Below are 18,713 nucleotides of genomic sequence, written 5' to 3'. Positions count from 1 at the left end.
TGAATAAATTTATAATCAAGATGACATACTGTATGCAAACCCGATTAAAATATTGGCTTTTTACCCTTTGGGTCCTGCTAGTAAATATGATTTCAAAACCAGTGGTTTGAATTTATAATATTAATAATTTATTCAGAAATGCTGGAGGAAGGAAGTGTCTCTCATACATATATACCAGATCGTGCACTCACTCCTTCAGGATCTCTGAACAGATAATACATGCAATAAACATATCAAACTTTACTATGAAAATATTTGGTTTTTACATGGAACATGTAGCAGGCATATAACAGGCATGAGTGTATCACAGACAGATTATTCTTAGCTGATGACGAGCTAAGCATTAGAAATGTGAAGTCTCCTGGTAGTCTGTTATCAAAAATAAACTTCTTAAGAAGAAAATGTCAAAGAATCCTGCATCCTGCTTATGTGATGAACAGAACACATCCATTCCTTTGGAAGCTGGCCATATGGAATAAAGCCTAGCAGGTCACCTCTCAGACAGCTCTTGACCACACAGATACATCATGTACCTCTTCTCACTTGTTTCATGGCAACCTGTTCAGCTGTTTGCCTGCAGAAATGCCTCAATGGAGGGGAGTGTGTTGGTCCCAACATCTGCGAGTGCTCCGGAGGATGGGTGGGAATGCTCTGCCAGACCCGTAAGTGTTCCCTTAATTGCTACGGCTTCGTAACCACCAGAGATTTCTACACATTACATTTTCTGCTGTGTGTATGTTGTGTTAGGTTTATGCTTGAACTCAATCATCTTAAAGGTCTTTTCCACCCTAAAAGATTCCCTGCTTCTATTACGTGTAAAAGTCAACCGAAACATGATTAGCACCTAAATTCTGCCTTATTTGTCAGAACTGTCCTGTGCTGCCAGTAAAACTGGTACTTTCAAAGACATTTCTAGACTCAACATAAGAAAGAGGCCTGACTCATCTCTTTTCTGGATGCTGAGATCAACCTGTCAGGCAAAATAAGTACTTTTTAGATTAAATAATTTGAAATACAAGGTAAAAAGGAGAGGTCGAGGAGAAAAGGACATGGAGAACCCATTCTCTATACCCAGGTGGCATTAAGCACAGAAAGAAATTCTATGTGTCTGCTAACCTTCGAGCCTGACCCTGTAAATTCTACTTGTTCAGACTGACCAAGGTGGCTGGAAGTATTTGCATTTGGGGGGATTGGAAGATCTGGAATGGGAAGAGATCTGTTATTGCCAATTACATTCAGGGTCGCTTCAGTTTGTGCCTGCTATTAGCTTTACAGCAAAAGGGTATGAGGAAAATATCAAGGCATTATCCCCTCTAAAGGGCATTATCTCCTTTTATCTTCCTCTCCCCTCACACTCACAGAGCATAATTACTTACAGAAATCTTCTGTCAGCCAACTCCCAATGGCTGTGTAATTGTTTCTTTGTGCCAGCTGCCTTCTGGTTCAAACATGGGAATGTTTAAAGTTATTGATGGCATATTCTTGACTCAGTTTATGAAATAAATAAACAAGTGTTAAAATAATTAAACAAGTGCTTGTTCCGGTGAAAGGGAAGACAAACATTAAAAATTTCTGCTGTCTTATTCAGGCACACAAGCCCAGGTAATTTTTTATAGATTTATCTAACCTTTGAAACTTTGCTCCAAATCCCTTCATTTGCTAGTCATTCTGGTTTTACTATTTTTTCCCATAGTGGGAGGTTAAATCATTTTTTTTTTTGTCCAAAAGGATCTGGCTGAAACTCCCAGGTCCCACAGCAACCCCAAATTTCTGATTTTTTAAAGAGAAAGAGAGAAGACTATTGTCAGAGAGCAGATGGTGAGGTCTCACAATGTTGCTCCAGGGTATTCACAGTGAGGCAGGGGTGAAGCAGGGGAACAGGAAAGTCTTCATCCTCACAGATGTTCGGTATAAAGTTTTGCACAGAAGTGTAACCCTAAAAGCAAGTCATGTTTCATGTTTTAATGGGAGGCTGTTCCCTCAAACCCAGAACTCCATGAAACAAATGTATTTATCCACGAAAAGCCTCCTGAGTGCCTCCCTCGCTCACCTTCTCCCCAGCTCTGGCAGCGCCGCTCAGGCTGCAGCAGCTCAGCAGCCTCAAAGCAACCCCTGGTTACTCTTTTTGTTGCTCTTGTACTGCTTTGGCCTCTGTCCCATCTCCCAGCGGCACAGGGACAGTGGGCCAAACCCACAGGCTCTGCCAGAACCCGTGTGCTTCTGGCAAGGAGCTCTTTGGTTCATCACTCCACTCCCCTGTGCAAAACTGCTTTGTCACATTTAAGCTCCTGAGGTTTCCCTGAGCTCAGCACCCCAGTCTTGCTTGGATGTGTATTCCCAAATTCTGTGTTCCACTGTAGTATCAGCAAAGATGAATTCAGCCTAGATTTGCACCACTTTAACTACAGACTTTGGCTATTAAACTCAATAACAGAGCAAAATATTCACATTATGAGATAAGAAAGTAGTAGCCACATATTTTTCATTATATCAAAATATTTTCATATTTTTATTTATTTATTCTATGATATTATATTAAATCAATAAATATTGTTTGTTATACTATATTTGAATATATTAATTCATACTATATATTAATTCTATGGTTTTATATGATTCATCTCAGTTGTTTCCATTTAGTTAATTTCAATAGTTCCCATTTCATAATGCAAATATTCTGTCTCACTCTACAAATAACAATCCAGAGGAAAGGTTTTTTCAATGATCACTGTAATTTCTCTGTAATCCAGAATCCATTAGGGCTGGATTGTTTCTCAGGGGCTTTTTCAAGGGTAGGAGAAGATTAGATAATCCCAGCTTCATTCTTTGCTTTTAGCCTGTGAATTCACTCAACTGCCCTTATTAGGATGATGGTGATGGAAATGCAGATACAGGTTTCATCTACACCCTGAACCTCATTTTTTCCTCACTGACTTCCTAACACATTCAGGAGGGCAACTAAACCACAGGATGCACAGAGACTTCCACTACTATTTTCTGGCCATTTCCCAGATGGAAGAGATTGTACTGAGACAGCCAGAGTAGGCCCTTAAGCCAACAAAAGGGACAATGGACAAATATTAAGAAATCATCTTGGACATCTATTTTTTGATTTATCTTTAATAAGAAGTCACAGATCTCCTCCATCTGTTCAGTTTCTAATTCACAAAGGCCTGAGCCTACATGGGCCATTCAAGAAGATGACTGGAGGCAGCAACTGCCACAATAATTCCTCTCTAAACATTTTCTTTCTTCAGTCTTCTTCTAAACCAGAAAACGCAAAACATTCTCTACTTTCAGGTCGCTAATAATTTAAATATTTACAATTTCAAATACTGATGTCTCAGATCTTCTTGTCACCTCTCACCAGGAGCAAAGACATAGATCTCCATCACAAGTGATAACCCAAAATGCTTCAACCTTCCAGCAGACAAAGCCATTGACAATATCCTAGTACAGATTTTCCATTCTACTGCAATGAAGATTGGCAAAGTCTAAGTCAGAATAATTTTATTTCTAAAATATTTTGAAAATGCCTCAGAGAGCTAGAATGGGCTGCAATATCAGAGCTATCCACTGTATGTTAAGGAGCTTATATCTAATTTGGAACAGCTCTGCTATATTTTGGAGATGCAACCACGCAAGCAAAAGCTCTGCCTCTTTTGCAATGATGCACAATGGAATTGCACGTCCATGTCATGCAGTGAATTATGATTTCTTAATGCTCCAATCAGCCAAGCTCACAATGACGTTCCAGAGACATCTGTGCAGGGAAGTTTATTTAGAGTTTCACCAGTTCCTGGCTGCAGCTAGAGCCCTCAGCAAGAGCAAAAGAGACTTTCAGTAGACATTGATAATGGATAAAACACAATAGTTCTCCTTTAGCAGACTGTAAATAAAGAGCTCAGTCAAAAGAGTAGTTTTCTTCCGCACTCATCTGTAACTGAACAGAATGGCTTCTGAAAGAGAATCGATAAAATAGGTCATTTGTCCCAACAAATAAGGTGTATGGTGGAATACACACGTTATCCTTGATAAATACCTATGACTTTGAGGGGCATAGTTTAAGGAATAATGGTCAATTTTCAGACTCTACTGCAAATGTAGGGAAATAACCTTTGGGAAGAACGCATTAAAAAAAAGGTAACTTGAAATATTCAATGTGTCTCAGCTGTAGCAAAGAGCAGCTTTATAGATGAGGGTTCTTCCACTAAAAGGTTTTTTGTCTGACCCCATTTTTAGCTTTCATGGCTGCAAAAAGATCTGAAACCTTCCCTTTCTGAAAAGAAGGAAATGGTATCTCAGGGTCACCATGTTTTCCCATCAGTGGTTTCCTTCCTATTCCATATTAGACACCCTGTTTAAAGCTCCATGCTTGTGGCTTCCCCTTGACTCCTGTGCTGGTACCTCATACCTCTCTTTTTCTTGAGCTCAGAAAGAAATATTAGGCCAAAGAAATGGCAGCAGAATCTGATTACCCTGACAAATACACCCAAACCACAACTCGGTAAAGTCAGAAGCCTTCTGGCCAGGGGTACAAATCTGTTGTTTAAGGCTCTGAATGCAGGATCAAGGTACAATTCTAACAATTAATTATAAAGTATAAGAAGGTTATAGTTGTGAAGGATGTTCATCATTAAAATTCATGCTGCTGTCTTCTGTTCTAATATTATTGAACCCATACTGGCTCCTCATTGCCCTTCAGAATAACTTCTCTTTATTTGCATGTTATAAGTGTCAAGCTTATGGCCTTATAATTTCCTCAATATTCTTCCCTATTCTCTCTCTCTGCCTTGAACAATCCCAGGCAGGATTTCTTCAAACTTTCCTCTGTAACCCTTCCAAACCTTAAAAAAAAAGCAAATAATTTTGAAAAGAATGTCATTCGCATGCAAATTATAGCTCTGTTCTTTTAACATGCAGGGATAAAACTCTTTCTGTAATTAGCATTTATTGATTATAATTTTAGCATAAGCTTAGCTTGTTAAATGACTTTGCTGAATCTGTACAGGGTAATGCATACATAGCTGGTGTCATTTTTAGTGTTTAGTGGCTTAGCATGGCTTGTAAATACATTTATGAAATACTCATTTGAACTTCAGCTCTGTTATTATCCTCTGTGATGTCAATTCCAATTTTCCTCCAAAATGTTTTTAACTTTTCTCCTAACTGAGCTCTTGTTTTTCTGAGCACTACAGAAAGAAGCTGGGGGATGAACAGGGAGAGATAGGAAGAAAAGAATAAAAAAAGGAGGAAATATTTTCCCCTTTTAAAATTTATTTGCATCCACTGAGAATCAGGGAAACCACAGACGGAAAAAAATTCCTAGTACCTCATCTAATGCCCATGTGAACCAGAACACCCCCAGATGCTATAGGGATCTGCAGAAAAATCCACTTCTCTTTGCATTACCTGTTCCTATTTTATCTATCTTTTATCTACCAAGCTGAAAGGAAAATCAGCTTCCATTTTTCCCCAGCCCATGTTCATATCAAACAAATAATAGAAATATACACAGTTCTTTTTTAATAATATTACCACACACAGTTCTCTCTCTCCCTGCTTACCACACAGCGGAACAAAACTTGCTTGGGCACAAGGAGCCTTTTCCACTGACGATGCAATCCCTCTTGGGAAATGGTTTTGTTCCAGTGAGTGAAACTCTAAGGATTTTCCAATTATAAATCTGTCCTTTCAAGGTTCATGGAGGAGCTGGAGTAGCACTCAGCAGATGATAAGCTCCACTCTAGCTTGAGTGTGATTTCATTCCTCCTCTGCCCCCTCCACATCCAGAATTCAAACTTGCCCCTGCCCTCTCAGAAGAAAGAGAAATTCAAAAGTTTGCAGTTCACAGTTCTGAACCTTAAGGAGAATTTTGCAACAGACACCGAACAAAACCAAATTTCGTCCTTAAACTTTGTTTCAAGAAAAGAGCACTTTACCTTTTCAAAGTGACAGGAATGCATCAACAAGCTCACACACCAGGAAGACATGTTCCTGGCTCCAGGTCACTGGACTCCTTCCCCAAATAGCCACTGACAGAGCTGGCTTTTCCAAAAGGAGCACCTGAAGGTCACCAGCACATGCAGGTCTGTGTGTGTTCTTATTCTGGACATGGACTGGGTCAGTGGTTTTGACACAGCATGAGCCCTCACTACCTGATTATAAAAATACCCTTTTGCCAAGCTGGTTACAGCCTCTCCTCCTTAAGATGTGTAGAGTGGCAGTAAGTCTGGTTCTTTGCTCCTCTGCCCCATAGCTGTGCAGTTTGTTATAGATATTTAGATTTTAATATTCCCTACTGTGCCAAAACCTCAGCCTCCACACTGACATAATAACCTGATAGAACAAACCCAATACAAATTCCAGGTGTTAAACATGATGACATTGGCCTCACAAGGTCATTATAACAATTATTATAACTCTGAGAATCCCTTTTGGAAGGCTTAGGATCCCACAATATGTTTCCTAAAGAAGTTTGACCTGGTCTGTCTCTGAGACTTCAGATCTCAACACAAAGACTTTGCATGAACTTAAATCCGTGTCAAAATCAGAACCTAAGTGCAACAAACTGAAATTGTGGGATTTGATCCTTCAACTCTTGAATTTGTTAAAGTTGATTTTCTGTGGGGAAAAAAAAAAAAAAAAAGACTCCTCATAGGAATACAGCAAATTCATTTAAATCTGATGGAACATTCTGCTCCATCCTGAAGGAGGTTGGTCACAGACATGTGTCTGCTTCATTTTCAGCTCTGTCTTAATGGTGCATTGCTGGCAGCTTCCTTTATGCCTCTGCCACACAAGAAAATGTAGGAAACCACTTGTTGAGTCCCATCTGACCAGTTCTGAAAGCATTAGTTTGACTGCCTGTAACTAGGATACAGTACTCTGGCAATATTTATGGAAGGTTTAACTCATGAGATATAATTAAAATACTGTGACACGTGTGTTCTTCTTGAATTGGTGCCCTCTGAATTGGCTGTTCTTTTTCCTCTATGCCAAAACAAGGTCATAACAATAGAAACTGCTAATGAGGATGAAAAACTGGCTGAAATCTGACTAATTGCTTTTTTCTCTCTTAAAAAATAATAGAACACTGATTCTTTTATTAGCAGAATATCTTCAAATTGATGGGCCTTTATAAATGCAGTGGCACTCTAGATTAAAGATAAAATATTTCTCTGATTTCTTTTTCCTTGGGATAAGTAGCTCATTACTGGTTCTCTATGACCATAAAATCACAGGTTCTTATTTGGTTTCCGGAGGTGTGAAGTTCACCAAATTTTCCCATTTACTTATGTATTGTGATAGCATCACCTTTGGGAGTACATATTTAACATATTCTTTCATCTCAGCTCATGGTCAGCTTTTTTAACAGCTGTTATTTCTTTTAATTGGAACAAAAGAAAATCAATTTTGACACATTGATGCCCAACCATCAATGCCCAGAATGTACCCTGGCATTAAAAATTAGGTCTTGTGCTGGTGCATTTCCAGCTGAGCCAAGGTGATCACTTTGTCACAGTCTTCCCTTTCCCCATCATTGGGAAAAAAAGGAAAAACTAAAAATTGTAAACATGAGAGACACAGAGGCATAAGAAATCTATGACAAACCATGTGAATATTTCTAAATATTCACATCCTGATTACAAGACTTAGAATAAGTGTATTTCTAAAGACCTTTATCTTTCATTTGCAGCACTTTGTGAGCAGAACTGTTTGTTTGGAAGCAGATGCATCAGACCAAATGTCTGTGCTTGCAGAAGTGGCTATACTGGCTCAGCATGTGAAAAGAAGGTAAGGCCCAAACCCACTGATCCTCATGGTAACGACAAAAATAACCAGATGTAACTGAAACAGTTTACAGGTAAATGGAATAAAGTCCTGTTAACCTTATGGAAGATGTAAATAAGGTTATAGAATATTTGAAAGGAGGTTTAATGACTGCTCAGCTGCAAACTAGGCCTGTATCCAAGTTCTAGATTTATTTTTTTTCCTTTTTTTTTTTTTTTTTGCTTTACCCTGAATGAGACGTGTCTGACTACCAGAATAGTTTGCAAGGCTATAGCACATCTGGCAGATGGCCTTGACCTGACCATCACACCAGTGTAGGTCTTCAGTTCATCCCCTGCATCACCACTAAGACAAAACAGTTTGGTTTTCTTTAGGCCACAGCCATTGCCCATATCACAAACACTATTCCAGACAGATGTCCTGGCTGGCCCAGTCTCCAGCTCTCAAAACACAACATTGCCCATCATTTACCTGTACTGAAAGGCCAGGGGCAAAAATCAATATATTTTCATTTCAATTACATAACATACTAAGAGAGAGCATGCAACTCTATTCAGATAGTCACTTAATTTTGTTAATGATGATTAGATTTTAATATCACAAAGTCCTGTATAGATTTTTTAACAAGTACATTCTCCTACTAAACTACAGCTCCTACATCAATACTGAAATACGATGATGTAGATAAGATGAGTAAGTGATGTAATTTTCTATATATAAAAAAAATCTATTAAACAGGTTGGCCATAGCCTATGAAAGTAAGATGCACATTTTCTCAAATAATTAGGAGAAGAAGTCGAAATGAAAGCAGGGATATGACTAGATAAACTGGAATTATTCTCTGCAGGTGCTTCTGTTCAGGAGACCTCCCTTGGTAGGTCAAGAGTTGCCCTTTTGGATCTATCAGACCAAGATGACCAGGATTGCTTTCAAGCATTATTCTAGCTGTGAATGTGCAAAGTAGGATATTTGTCATTTCACAAATAAAGTGGAAGTCTATTGCACTTAGCAGAAAATATTAAATAAAAAGAAAAATCAAGCTTCCTTTTCCATGTGAATAAACTATTACACTCTAAATCAGTCCTGATAGAAAAAGAAAGCAGATAAAGACTTTGCAAATTATGTAAGTCCAAAATGCCAAGTCACCAGTGACACATACAAACACACATGTCTCCCTAGCAATGATTCATCTCACAGTTTTTAAGACTTTTTGAAGCACTCTTCAGCTTCAGGGCTTATTCTGCAGAAATCCTGATTGGCCACTCTGATATGGACATGAATTGCTTTGATGTGAAGAAGGAAATGTTCTGAATAAAAGCAACTTAACAGGTTTCCTTCAATCTGTGAGCCTTGCTGAAAGCTGAATTCAGCTAGTAATTAATATTACAGATTTCATGGCATTTAATAAAAATTACATGGCTTATGTTATATGAAAGCAAATGAGCTACTTCTCCAAAAAATCAAAATTATGAGAGATATTGAAATGAAAAGCTGACTTACTAGCATAGATTATAGTAAACTGTACACGTACCCACATTTCTGTAAAAACTTGGGATGGTAGGTGTCCCAAGAGTTCATTTATCACACTGGATTGGGTGTAAGTGAACAATCTGCAAAGGCTTTAATCAACTTCTTCTCCAAGCCTGTCAGTCATGGATATCAGAGTAATTGTTCAAGTATTTAACTGCATTATTAGAGCACAGTTCTGATTTTCCTGACATGGAATATACATCCAATCTGCTGTGAGTAAAATTGATACTTCTTGGTGCAACCTTGGTAGTCACAGGGAAAAGTTAGCTCAGATCCCTCAGAGGCAACATTTACATGTCTGAAGGAAACTGGAGCCTCTGCTGCCTGATTCTATCCCATTTTCCTGAGCCAGAACAACCAAAGTGCAAGCCCTGTTCTCTCTCTAAACTCCAGTTTCCCCACGTCCTTCCTGGCATGCTGTGGCTGAGCTCCAGCCCCCAAGTGGCAGCTCCCTCCCCAAGTGGCTCCTGTCTCTGATTAATACATTTAGAGAAAGAGATTTACATTTTTCTGCCACAGCTCTGCACAAGCTCTGTCTTTCCCACAGTCCTGACACCTTATCACTCGTTTCCCATTTGGCATTGGTGCAGTTGACTTTTCCTCTGAAAGCACCATCTTTATCATCTTTACTTAATTTTGTCTTATGGATTTCAAGCTGCTTCACTCATTTATCAAACAGATTTTTAATTCTAAGCCTGCTTGCACTGCCTCCAAGTGTGACATTGTTCAAAAATGTGACATCTCATTGCCTGAGACATTAAGGAAAGTGGTGAATAGCAGAAGAATCAGGACCTACAGACTATTGATAAAATTATTCCTTGATAATGCTTTCTCAAACAGGCCTTGCTCCTTACTAATTTATTATGAATCATACTTACTGGCATGACTGTCTGAGTCACATCAGAAGCTCCCTAAAGTGAAAAACATCTGTTCTTTGTGGACAGAGTGACTGCTTCCCTCACTAAGCTTGAGGAGCTTATAAATTGATTGTTTAATAATTTATGTTAGCATCTCCCCAGATACCAACTTAGTCTGAGTCTTTGGCTGTCATTCCCTTGCTTTTCCTTCTTTTTTCTCATCTAAAGACATGTACTATGTTTATTGGGACTATTTATATCCTTTGGGAGTTCTCAAAGCAAATCACTGCTGGCTTAGAAACCGCATCTTTAAATATGCTGGGGTAACTCTGAGGATCTCTTGACCTGGAAAAGCTGCTTCATGTAAAGACCCTCTTATTTACTGAGATGTTCCTTATGGGGAGTTAATACACAGCAGATAGCATGCCATAAATGCAAATCCCAGTTTATTGCCCAGCCATTTAACCTTGTAAACAGACCTTAAATCTGACTTTTCTGAATCTAAATACTCCGTTCCTTCCCTGTTCTCCCTTACATTCATGTTCCCTTGCTAATTCTGATCATGTCAAAGCTTTTGTCACATTTAACCTTTCTGTGAAGAGTGAGGAAGAGGCACTGAGCACATCAGCCTTGCCTGTGTCATCTGCATCTTCTCTCCTCCCTGCTGGATTTACCACTGTTTTGCTATGGGAGTTAAAACTCATGGTTTGCTCTGTTTCTGTTATGAATCTTCAAATAATGGGAACAATACAGTAGCAGTGACACATAAAATTTGTCAAAAAACCTGGATTAAAATGGAGAGGAGCAGCCTCTTCCCTCCCTTCAGCAGCAGCTGACAAGGGATTCTCTAGGTAACTGAGCCTGAAGTTAAATGGGGAAGGAATGCAATGTAATTGCCATTTATCCAGTTTAGGAGACTGATTTCCTCCTGTAAACTTAATTTTTGGTCTTCAACTTATTCTCATAAAATCAGAGTGAAATATTCGTTTTTAGCATTTCTTTTTCAAAGTACAGACTGAAGACACGAAGGAAAGAGAATCATGGATTTGCAGAATGGTTTGGGTTGGAAGGGACCTTAAACATCATCTAGTTCCATCTTCCCTGTGTCTTTGATTTGGGTTTTTTTGCACCAAGCATCTGCAGGGCAAGAATTATTTACTGTGGAAATAGTGGAAACGTCACAAACCCAGTCAAATTGTCTGATGTGAATAGATGCAGAGAGCTGGAAACAAAAAAGCCTCCCTGAAGAACTCTTTTTTTTTGTCCACAAACTAAACAGTGCCTGGAGTCTGGTTTTGCCAGTGTACTTGGAAAAGCTGGATGGCCCATATTTGTTTAATCAAGTTATTCCCCTTTCTCTGCTGTAATCTTTAGTATTGTTCCCATTTGTGCAGTTAAGGCTCCTGGAGGAACAATATACATTTCCCTAAATTATTCATCATCTACATCCTATTTCTCACATTTATATTGTCAATTGATTTGCAATTCATTTTGTGACATTTTTGCTTTACTTTGTTTTGGACTTGTGCTAAACAAAGCCTGCCAACAGCATTCCTCAGAAGGCTAATGAACTTGCTAGAATAGCAATCACTCTCTTAGAAGCCTTGTGCATATTTTTAATTTGTATTGACTCAGAGAGATCCAGATAATTTAGCAAGTTCCATGGCAGACATGAAGACAAATGCTCGCGCTGACTTTTGCGTTCAAACCTGCCGTTAGAGCACCTTTGTTCAGGGCTGCAAGGGGTGGCCCAGACAAAACAGGCTCAACAAACCTGGGTTCCAATGGAAGCTTTAGTCCCAACAGAGAATGAGGCAATCACTGCATCATTTGTACAACAGGGAATTTGTGGGAAGTTGAAACTGATACCGTATCTGTTGTCCTAACTGATACCATCACGCTTTCCTTGTTGTTTTTGCCTTCCTAAATGGATTAAAGTAATAGCATTAATTAAGCCAACAGAATTAATTTAAGATAAACAATGTTATCTGGTTAGATATAAATGGTACATAATATTACACTACAAGCAATTGTGATGGTGTATTTTCCCAATAAGAGTTTAAATATGAATGTGCTAAACTTGTCTGTCTCTTGAATATTTATTCTAAGGCAGAAAGGTCCTGAGAAGTGTAGCCTGTTGCAGAAAACAATAATTAAGAAAAGGCAAATCTTATAAAAGTTATTTTTATCTATGGAATTCACCAGTGAATGGAACAGTAACTGGCCATCCATTCCCTAGGAATGAACCCAGTGAGTACCTCCCAAAGATTAGACACACTATTGATTTCAGTACAGCCTGAAAATACACACTGTCTTTAATAAACTATTTCTCGTATTAAGGCAATCCTTTGCTGCAACTAGTGACCTTCACATCACTATTACTTAGTTCATTTATACATTAAGAGACATTAAACCACAAATCAAGGGTGCTCAAGTTATCCCAGCTGCATTCAGCATCAGTCAATGTACAAGTAAGTCATCTGTGGAGTTTTCTGAAAATACAGCTTGTCTCTCTGTAAATTATTTGACAAGTAAATGGAAGCAATATGAGATTAGAAAGGCAAAGTCAAATACAAGCAGCATCGAGCTGCACATGTCTGTTGGTCAGACTATTTGTGCATATATAGCCATATATTTATATATACATTTATAAACTTAGACATAAAAATATGCACATTTAAAATCCAGATAGACATTTCCATCTAAAGGTGTATATACATACATGGAAATATGTAATATGACACAGACATGCACAAATATTTTTATCTGACCTCAATAAACATATCTCACTCTTGCAGATATTACACATTTTTTTCTCAAATCCTTATCCTAACTAAACCTGTCTAAATCCCAGCGGGCACTTGTAGGAGCCTTTTCATATAAAATAAATGTGCCATGTACTAGTCACAAATAATGCTTAGATACCTCACTATCTGAAAGTAAGGAAGGGTATATTAGAGTCAAAAATGAAGGAGAAAAATTTGGATACATGATGCTAATATCAAGGTTAACCTGTCATACCAAATACAGGTATATCAAGATTAAGAAACACCTTTCTTCTTGTCCTGAATAATAAAATAACATCAACCTCTTTATGTGCTTTGTAATAGAGATTTCTACAAAAATGCCCTTCAGAACGGTTCTTAAATGTATATGCTAGTATAAAACAAAGCTTTTCATATCATCTATTATCTTGCTTTGAGATAAAGCAAATTCACTCATGTATTTAAACCGGGATGATATTCATGGACAACTTCTGCTCTATGAAAATGGGATAAGTGCCCTGAAACGCTTTCAGGCAAGAAGCCAACAATCTCCGTGCGTTATACAAAAGTGGCAGAGTGATTTTTTTTTTTTTTTTTTTCTTTAAGGCACACCTGTTTTAGATGAAAGAAATTGAATTCCAACTCCATAACTGTCAAGCGCCACCGCAAATAATAGAGCCTAAGCGGAATCATTGCAGCAATATTGCTGTTTTCCTGTTGGGGCGATGGAGCAGAAACCAGCCTCAGCTCCGTGATGGCACTTTATGTGCATGCTTTGGGAACGCTTCCATCCATCATTCCACTGCTTAAGCCCTTTCAAAAACATGTTCTTCATTCCCAGGTTAATAAAACCTTTGGTTACCTAAGTCAAAATTGTGGGGGAGGAAAGAAAAGGTGGATTGCGATTTTGCCAGAATTACATAAATTCCAAAGAAAATACAGCAACTAGAATAAATCAGTTGAGTACTTGCACGTAATGTTTCTTACATGACACCCCATGCATGAGGCTGTTTCTTCTGTAGTCCCATAAGCAGCTGAATCCTTATTTCTTTTTTGCAGCTCCCCGTAGGATGAAGAGAACAGCAGGACAATGAAGGCAATCATTTGGGTATTGATAATCTGGCACTGAGCACGTTTTTTGTTTGGGAAGATGCAGTGTGAAGAAATTGCTAGTTCTCTCCCTTTTACCCTTATATAATCGCACAGAAGAGTAAAGAAAAAAGCCAAAATCTTTCTCATATGTCAATAAACCAGCATTTATTTTCAAATCTGTCCATGGCAAGACTCAAATTTATGATCTGCTGCTGTAGTGACACCATCACAACTGCGCCTGACAAGAAGATTTTACAATGGTACAGAGCACTTTATAATAAAAATTTAGTGCCCTGTTATCCTGCTTTCATTAAAAACTGATGGCACAGATGAATTTCCTCTATTTTTTTTGGAATTTTTTAATAAACATATATGTTTACCCACAGTCTAAAGATAAATGAATAAATAAGATCCCGATTTGACTGGGATATTTCGGTGACTACAAATGAAAATACTTCAATCATGTTTAACTGACACGAGCTCAGTGTCTTTCTGCTGAGTAACTGCTAAAGCCAAATGTTTTTGTTTTCTGAGTTGTTAATGTGTCAGCATTTATTTGGGGAGGTATCAGTGCAGCAGCTGGGAAACAAAGGCTTTTCCTGGGTCAGTCAACCATAGATATGCTAAGGTCTCACAAAGCCCCTCGTAGCCAAACAGCCCAAATCCCTGGAAGCATTTTAGAAAACCATCCTTCTAATCATACAATTGGTGAAATAGTGGAAAATCTAGGTGGGCTCTGAAATTTGCAGCTTACTCTACAAAATTGTCTCACCTACCGGGTGTTTTATCACAAGCAGAGGTACTGATGTGGAAAACTGCAAGAGGAGAAAGGAGTGTGAAGAAGGGAGTAAAAACAAGTATAAGTTCAATTGGAAAAAAAGATTCCTACACTGTCACCTTGGACAACTCAGGTTCTGTAAGGTAAATCCTAAACACTCTGGGTATCCACCCTCTGCTTTTGTTTGTCTCACTGGAAGATTCAGGGCAAATATAGACTGAAATCTTGGATGCCTTGATTGAGGAATACAGGAGTTTTGATATTCCCTCATTCTTCCTGAAGAAACCGAGGGGAACAATGATACAAGCAAGGACTTTTTGATTGAACCTTCAGGACTGTAACAGTAACTAGGTGTAATATTTGATCTGACTCTTGCTGTCAATTTATAAGAATCAAAAACGTACTGTGACATGCTTGAATACTCCAAATTAAGTCATTAAAAAAAGCTTGGAAAAACTGCAGCTACTATAATTCACCAAAACACTCCTCCTTCCCTTCTTCTAGGAGAAGCATTTTTTCCCCATTTTTAACTAATATAGCAAATTGTTTTTAAAACTATATATTCTGTTCTCCAATAAATGATTTTCTATTCTTTATTTCTGAAGTTTTGTTTTATGTTAGCAACCGCTCCAGTGTAAAAAGTGTCCCAATTACAAAAGATTAAAAAAGCAAATTACGCTGGATGCTCCTTGAAAGCCTCCTACAAACACTTAGACAAAGGATCAGTGTTCAAAAATCCTTCCTATATTTTACTTATACACTCTGATCTAGACCACAGTCAGCAATGTTAATATGAAGTGAAGTTTTCTAGCAGTTCCAGGAAGACATTAATACTAAAACAGAACATTGGCACCTGATGTGTATCCACAAGATTAAATTTAGGGTGGCAATTACACCTTTCTTCAAGTACAGCCCCAATCAATAAAAAAGATTTCTATTACTTTGCCTCCCTGCCTACCAGAGACAATGCTAATGATCAAAACTACTTGCCAAGATTGGATTTGAAAATCTAAAACAGCTTTTCACACCTTGCAGTCTCACTGTATTTCTGGAAGGGACTATTTGAGACAACCTTCATCCCCATCTGTTTTCAGACAATTCAAAAAGGTTTTGTGTCACTGAGGAGTGTTCATGTGTGGTTATAAAACAGAAACAATTGCTAAATAATAGCAACACTCAAGCTCTGGTATCTGATACTACGGGTAACCTACAGTTACTTTGGCTCACAGGCCCTGTCAGTGTAACTCTTCTTCCTGAAGGATGAATTTGACACTCTTCTTTTCTCACAGTCACTTAACTCATTTGCTTCCCTCGATTGTTCAATACTCTTTGCTAAAAACTCCCTAGATGGGGCAATTACTTTACTCCCTAAATGTGTTTTAAACAAGATATTGGATAAGAGAAAAATTATTCTTTAGAATTTCATACATGTTTTACACCTTGTTGAAAGCTATCCAATAGGGACATTTTCTTGCAAAAAAAAAGGTCTTATTTTTCTAAACCTTGTCTTATAAGCCACTGCCTCTGTTATATGTCCAAAAATACAAAAAGGAGCTAAAGGCAGAAGTCTTAGTAACTGCACTCCACCAAAAATATTGTACCAGCTCAGTACTTGAAGTTATGAGTTACTTAGAACTAACTTCTAATTGTCATTAGGACTTCCAATATTCTTTGTTTGCTGAAGACTTGTTTCAAAATCCTATTAAACCCAGAATAAATAGGGTACAATAAATCATATTCTCTTTTTATGGGAATAGCAAACAGAACCATTAGGAAGAACGAGGACCTTTAGGGGTTTTTGCTTAATATAAAACTTTTTAAGAGCACAGTAATTGGCAGATTTAACTCGTCCATGGTTTATAATATTCATTCATGTGGATGTTTAAACATTAAGTCACTGTCTCTATTCTTTAAGTATTTGCTTAGGGTTTGTGTTATTTTCAAGACAGAAGGTGTCCCCTACACTTTTTCTGCCTAGAGAGCAGGAGGCTACAAAATGTATAAAGGACTTATTTTTGGGGGCTGTGTTGCCACTTTTAACCTTTGTCAAAAAGATGGGACAGGTACAAGTTCCACTGAACATAGGTACCTGTGCACATATGTGCATCACCAGAGTACATCAGCTCAAAACCTCGTAGAAATTGCTTTGAAGTAAAAAAAAAAAAAAAAAAAAAAAAAAAAAAAAAAAAAAAATACTAGTAATGGAAAAATAGCCATGTTCTTCAGAGTTCCATAAGGGAAAGTACCATTTCATTTTAAAAGGGTCTTTTTCTCTCGTGTTATGAAGTGCATTTTAAGTTTAAAGAAGTGCATGTTCTCCCTGTAGAATAGATAGATACAATATCTTAACTCTTTTGAAAATAAGCAGTTTTGCATCAGAAATGTCCCACTTTTGGGGGCCTGCAGATGTCATTCCTTGATTTATCCGTGAATAAGTACAGCAGCAGAAGCCACTAACTCTGACTGAGGGAGACCACCCATAGGGAGAGAAGCATGAGCTGGTCTCTGTGGTTATTTAAACCAGAAAACCCTGTTCCACATGGAACACTGATACAACAGACAGGGATGGATTGAAATGAGGAAAGTTTGGGGCTCATTTCAAGCTGATGACACATTGAGAGGATCTGCCAACTCATAATCACATCTCAAATGAGAAAGACTTTGCAATACTCCATATACATAAATAAAGCAACATGGAATTATGCATAGAATTATTTTTCTTTTTAATTATTTAACTACAAAAGCTTTAGTTAACGATATGCTCTGTGGACTTTATACTACATCTTTATGCTCAATTAATTTTTTAACATTGATATCATTTAGGGAAGGAGCAGGACTTACCAGAATATACAAAATATGCATAACATTATGTTATAACTCTAAGATTACTATTTATACTTGGGCAAACTAATTCATGCTCAGGAGCTCTAGGTAGGAGCTGCCACATCCAAAATTAATGATCATTATTCAGAACAAGTCCTCACTATGCTAGAGAACAGGATCTCAGGGGCAGGTTTGGACAGGAAGAAGGTCTCTGCCTTGCAGGACACAGACATTCCTCTGTCCTCTCTATTGCTTCCTATCTATTTCTGCTGAGGTTTGGGGGATTTTAGCCAGTTTCTCCCAGGAAGAGGAACACACAGATGCACTGTGCAGTTCTTTTGTAAAAGCTCCAGGCCCTGCACTGTGAGCAGAGGTGCAGGAGCTCCTCCAGCAGAGGTGAAGTCTGGCTCCTGCAGCGCAGCCTGTGCCTGTCTTCTCTCCATGCCCACTCCCATATCCAAGAGGACGTGTTCTGTCTCTGCTCCTAAACTAAGACACAAATTGCCTTTCTTTTCTGCCTCTGCCTGAGTCCCAGGCAACTCCATTCCAAATTGACATCTTAGTTGACCTCTTCAGAGTTCAAAGAATTACATCCTTCTCTCTCTTCTCTGTGTCAGACCCAGTTGTTATTACTTTCCCATTTGACAGGTAACTCCACATCTTCCCAAACTCTGCAGCTAAACTGGCTTGGAGAAGCCTCTCTATTAAAACTGGAAAGTGACTCCAAGGAAAAGCCCTAGTTTGATAAACTCTGAAACAGAAAGAACATTTATCCCGATGATCCTAATTTTGTCAAATTTCTTTTGTACTAACTTTGCTCTTGAAATTTTATTCTTCTGTCATGACAGTGTTTTGGGTGGAATCAGCCAATTTCCCAGATGCTTTCATTGACACCTGGCTAGATTTCTTTTCCCTTTGTTTAGAAATAATTTCAATCTAGACATGTAACTTGCTGGCATTTGTACTGCATCAGGAAGATGGGAATAACTTGTGATGAGTTTACTAAGAGAATACAGAGATTTTTAATCAGTTTGCCTTACAGCCATGGGAAGAAAGAAACCTGCTCCTGATTTG

The 18,713-nt window shown here is 38.2% G+C and overlaps 1 protein-coding gene across 1 annotated transcript in view; it reads left to right on the top strand.

The window, feature by feature from the left end:
- The window catches only part of LOC138113214 (von Willebrand factor D and EGF domain-containing protein-like), a 171,308-nt gene extending 157,237 nt beyond the window's left edge, over window positions 1-14,071 (top strand). Inside the window, exons 27-29 of the mRNA XM_069021266.1 lie at window positions 567-662; window positions 7,700-7,797; window positions 14,006-14,071. Of these exons, the coding sequence (XP_068877367.1) occupies window positions 567-662; window positions 7,700-7,797; window positions 14,006-14,020 (209 nt within the window). The 3' untranslated portion in view covers window positions 14,021-14,071. The remainder of the gene's footprint in view (window positions 1-566; window positions 663-7,699; window positions 7,798-14,005) is intronic.
- Window positions 14,072-18,713: the final 4,642 nt, after the last annotated feature.

Source organism: Aphelocoma coerulescens, chromosome 7 (assembly GCF_041296385.1).
Source record: "Aphelocoma coerulescens isolate FSJ_1873_10779 chromosome 7, UR_Acoe_1.0, whole genome shotgun sequence".
Classification (NCBI taxonomy): Eukaryota; Metazoa; Chordata; class Aves; order Passeriformes; family Corvidae; genus Aphelocoma; species Aphelocoma coerulescens.
The sequence above is the reverse complement of the archived record's forward strand: the minus strand, read 5'-3'. Positions and strand labels throughout refer to the sequence as shown.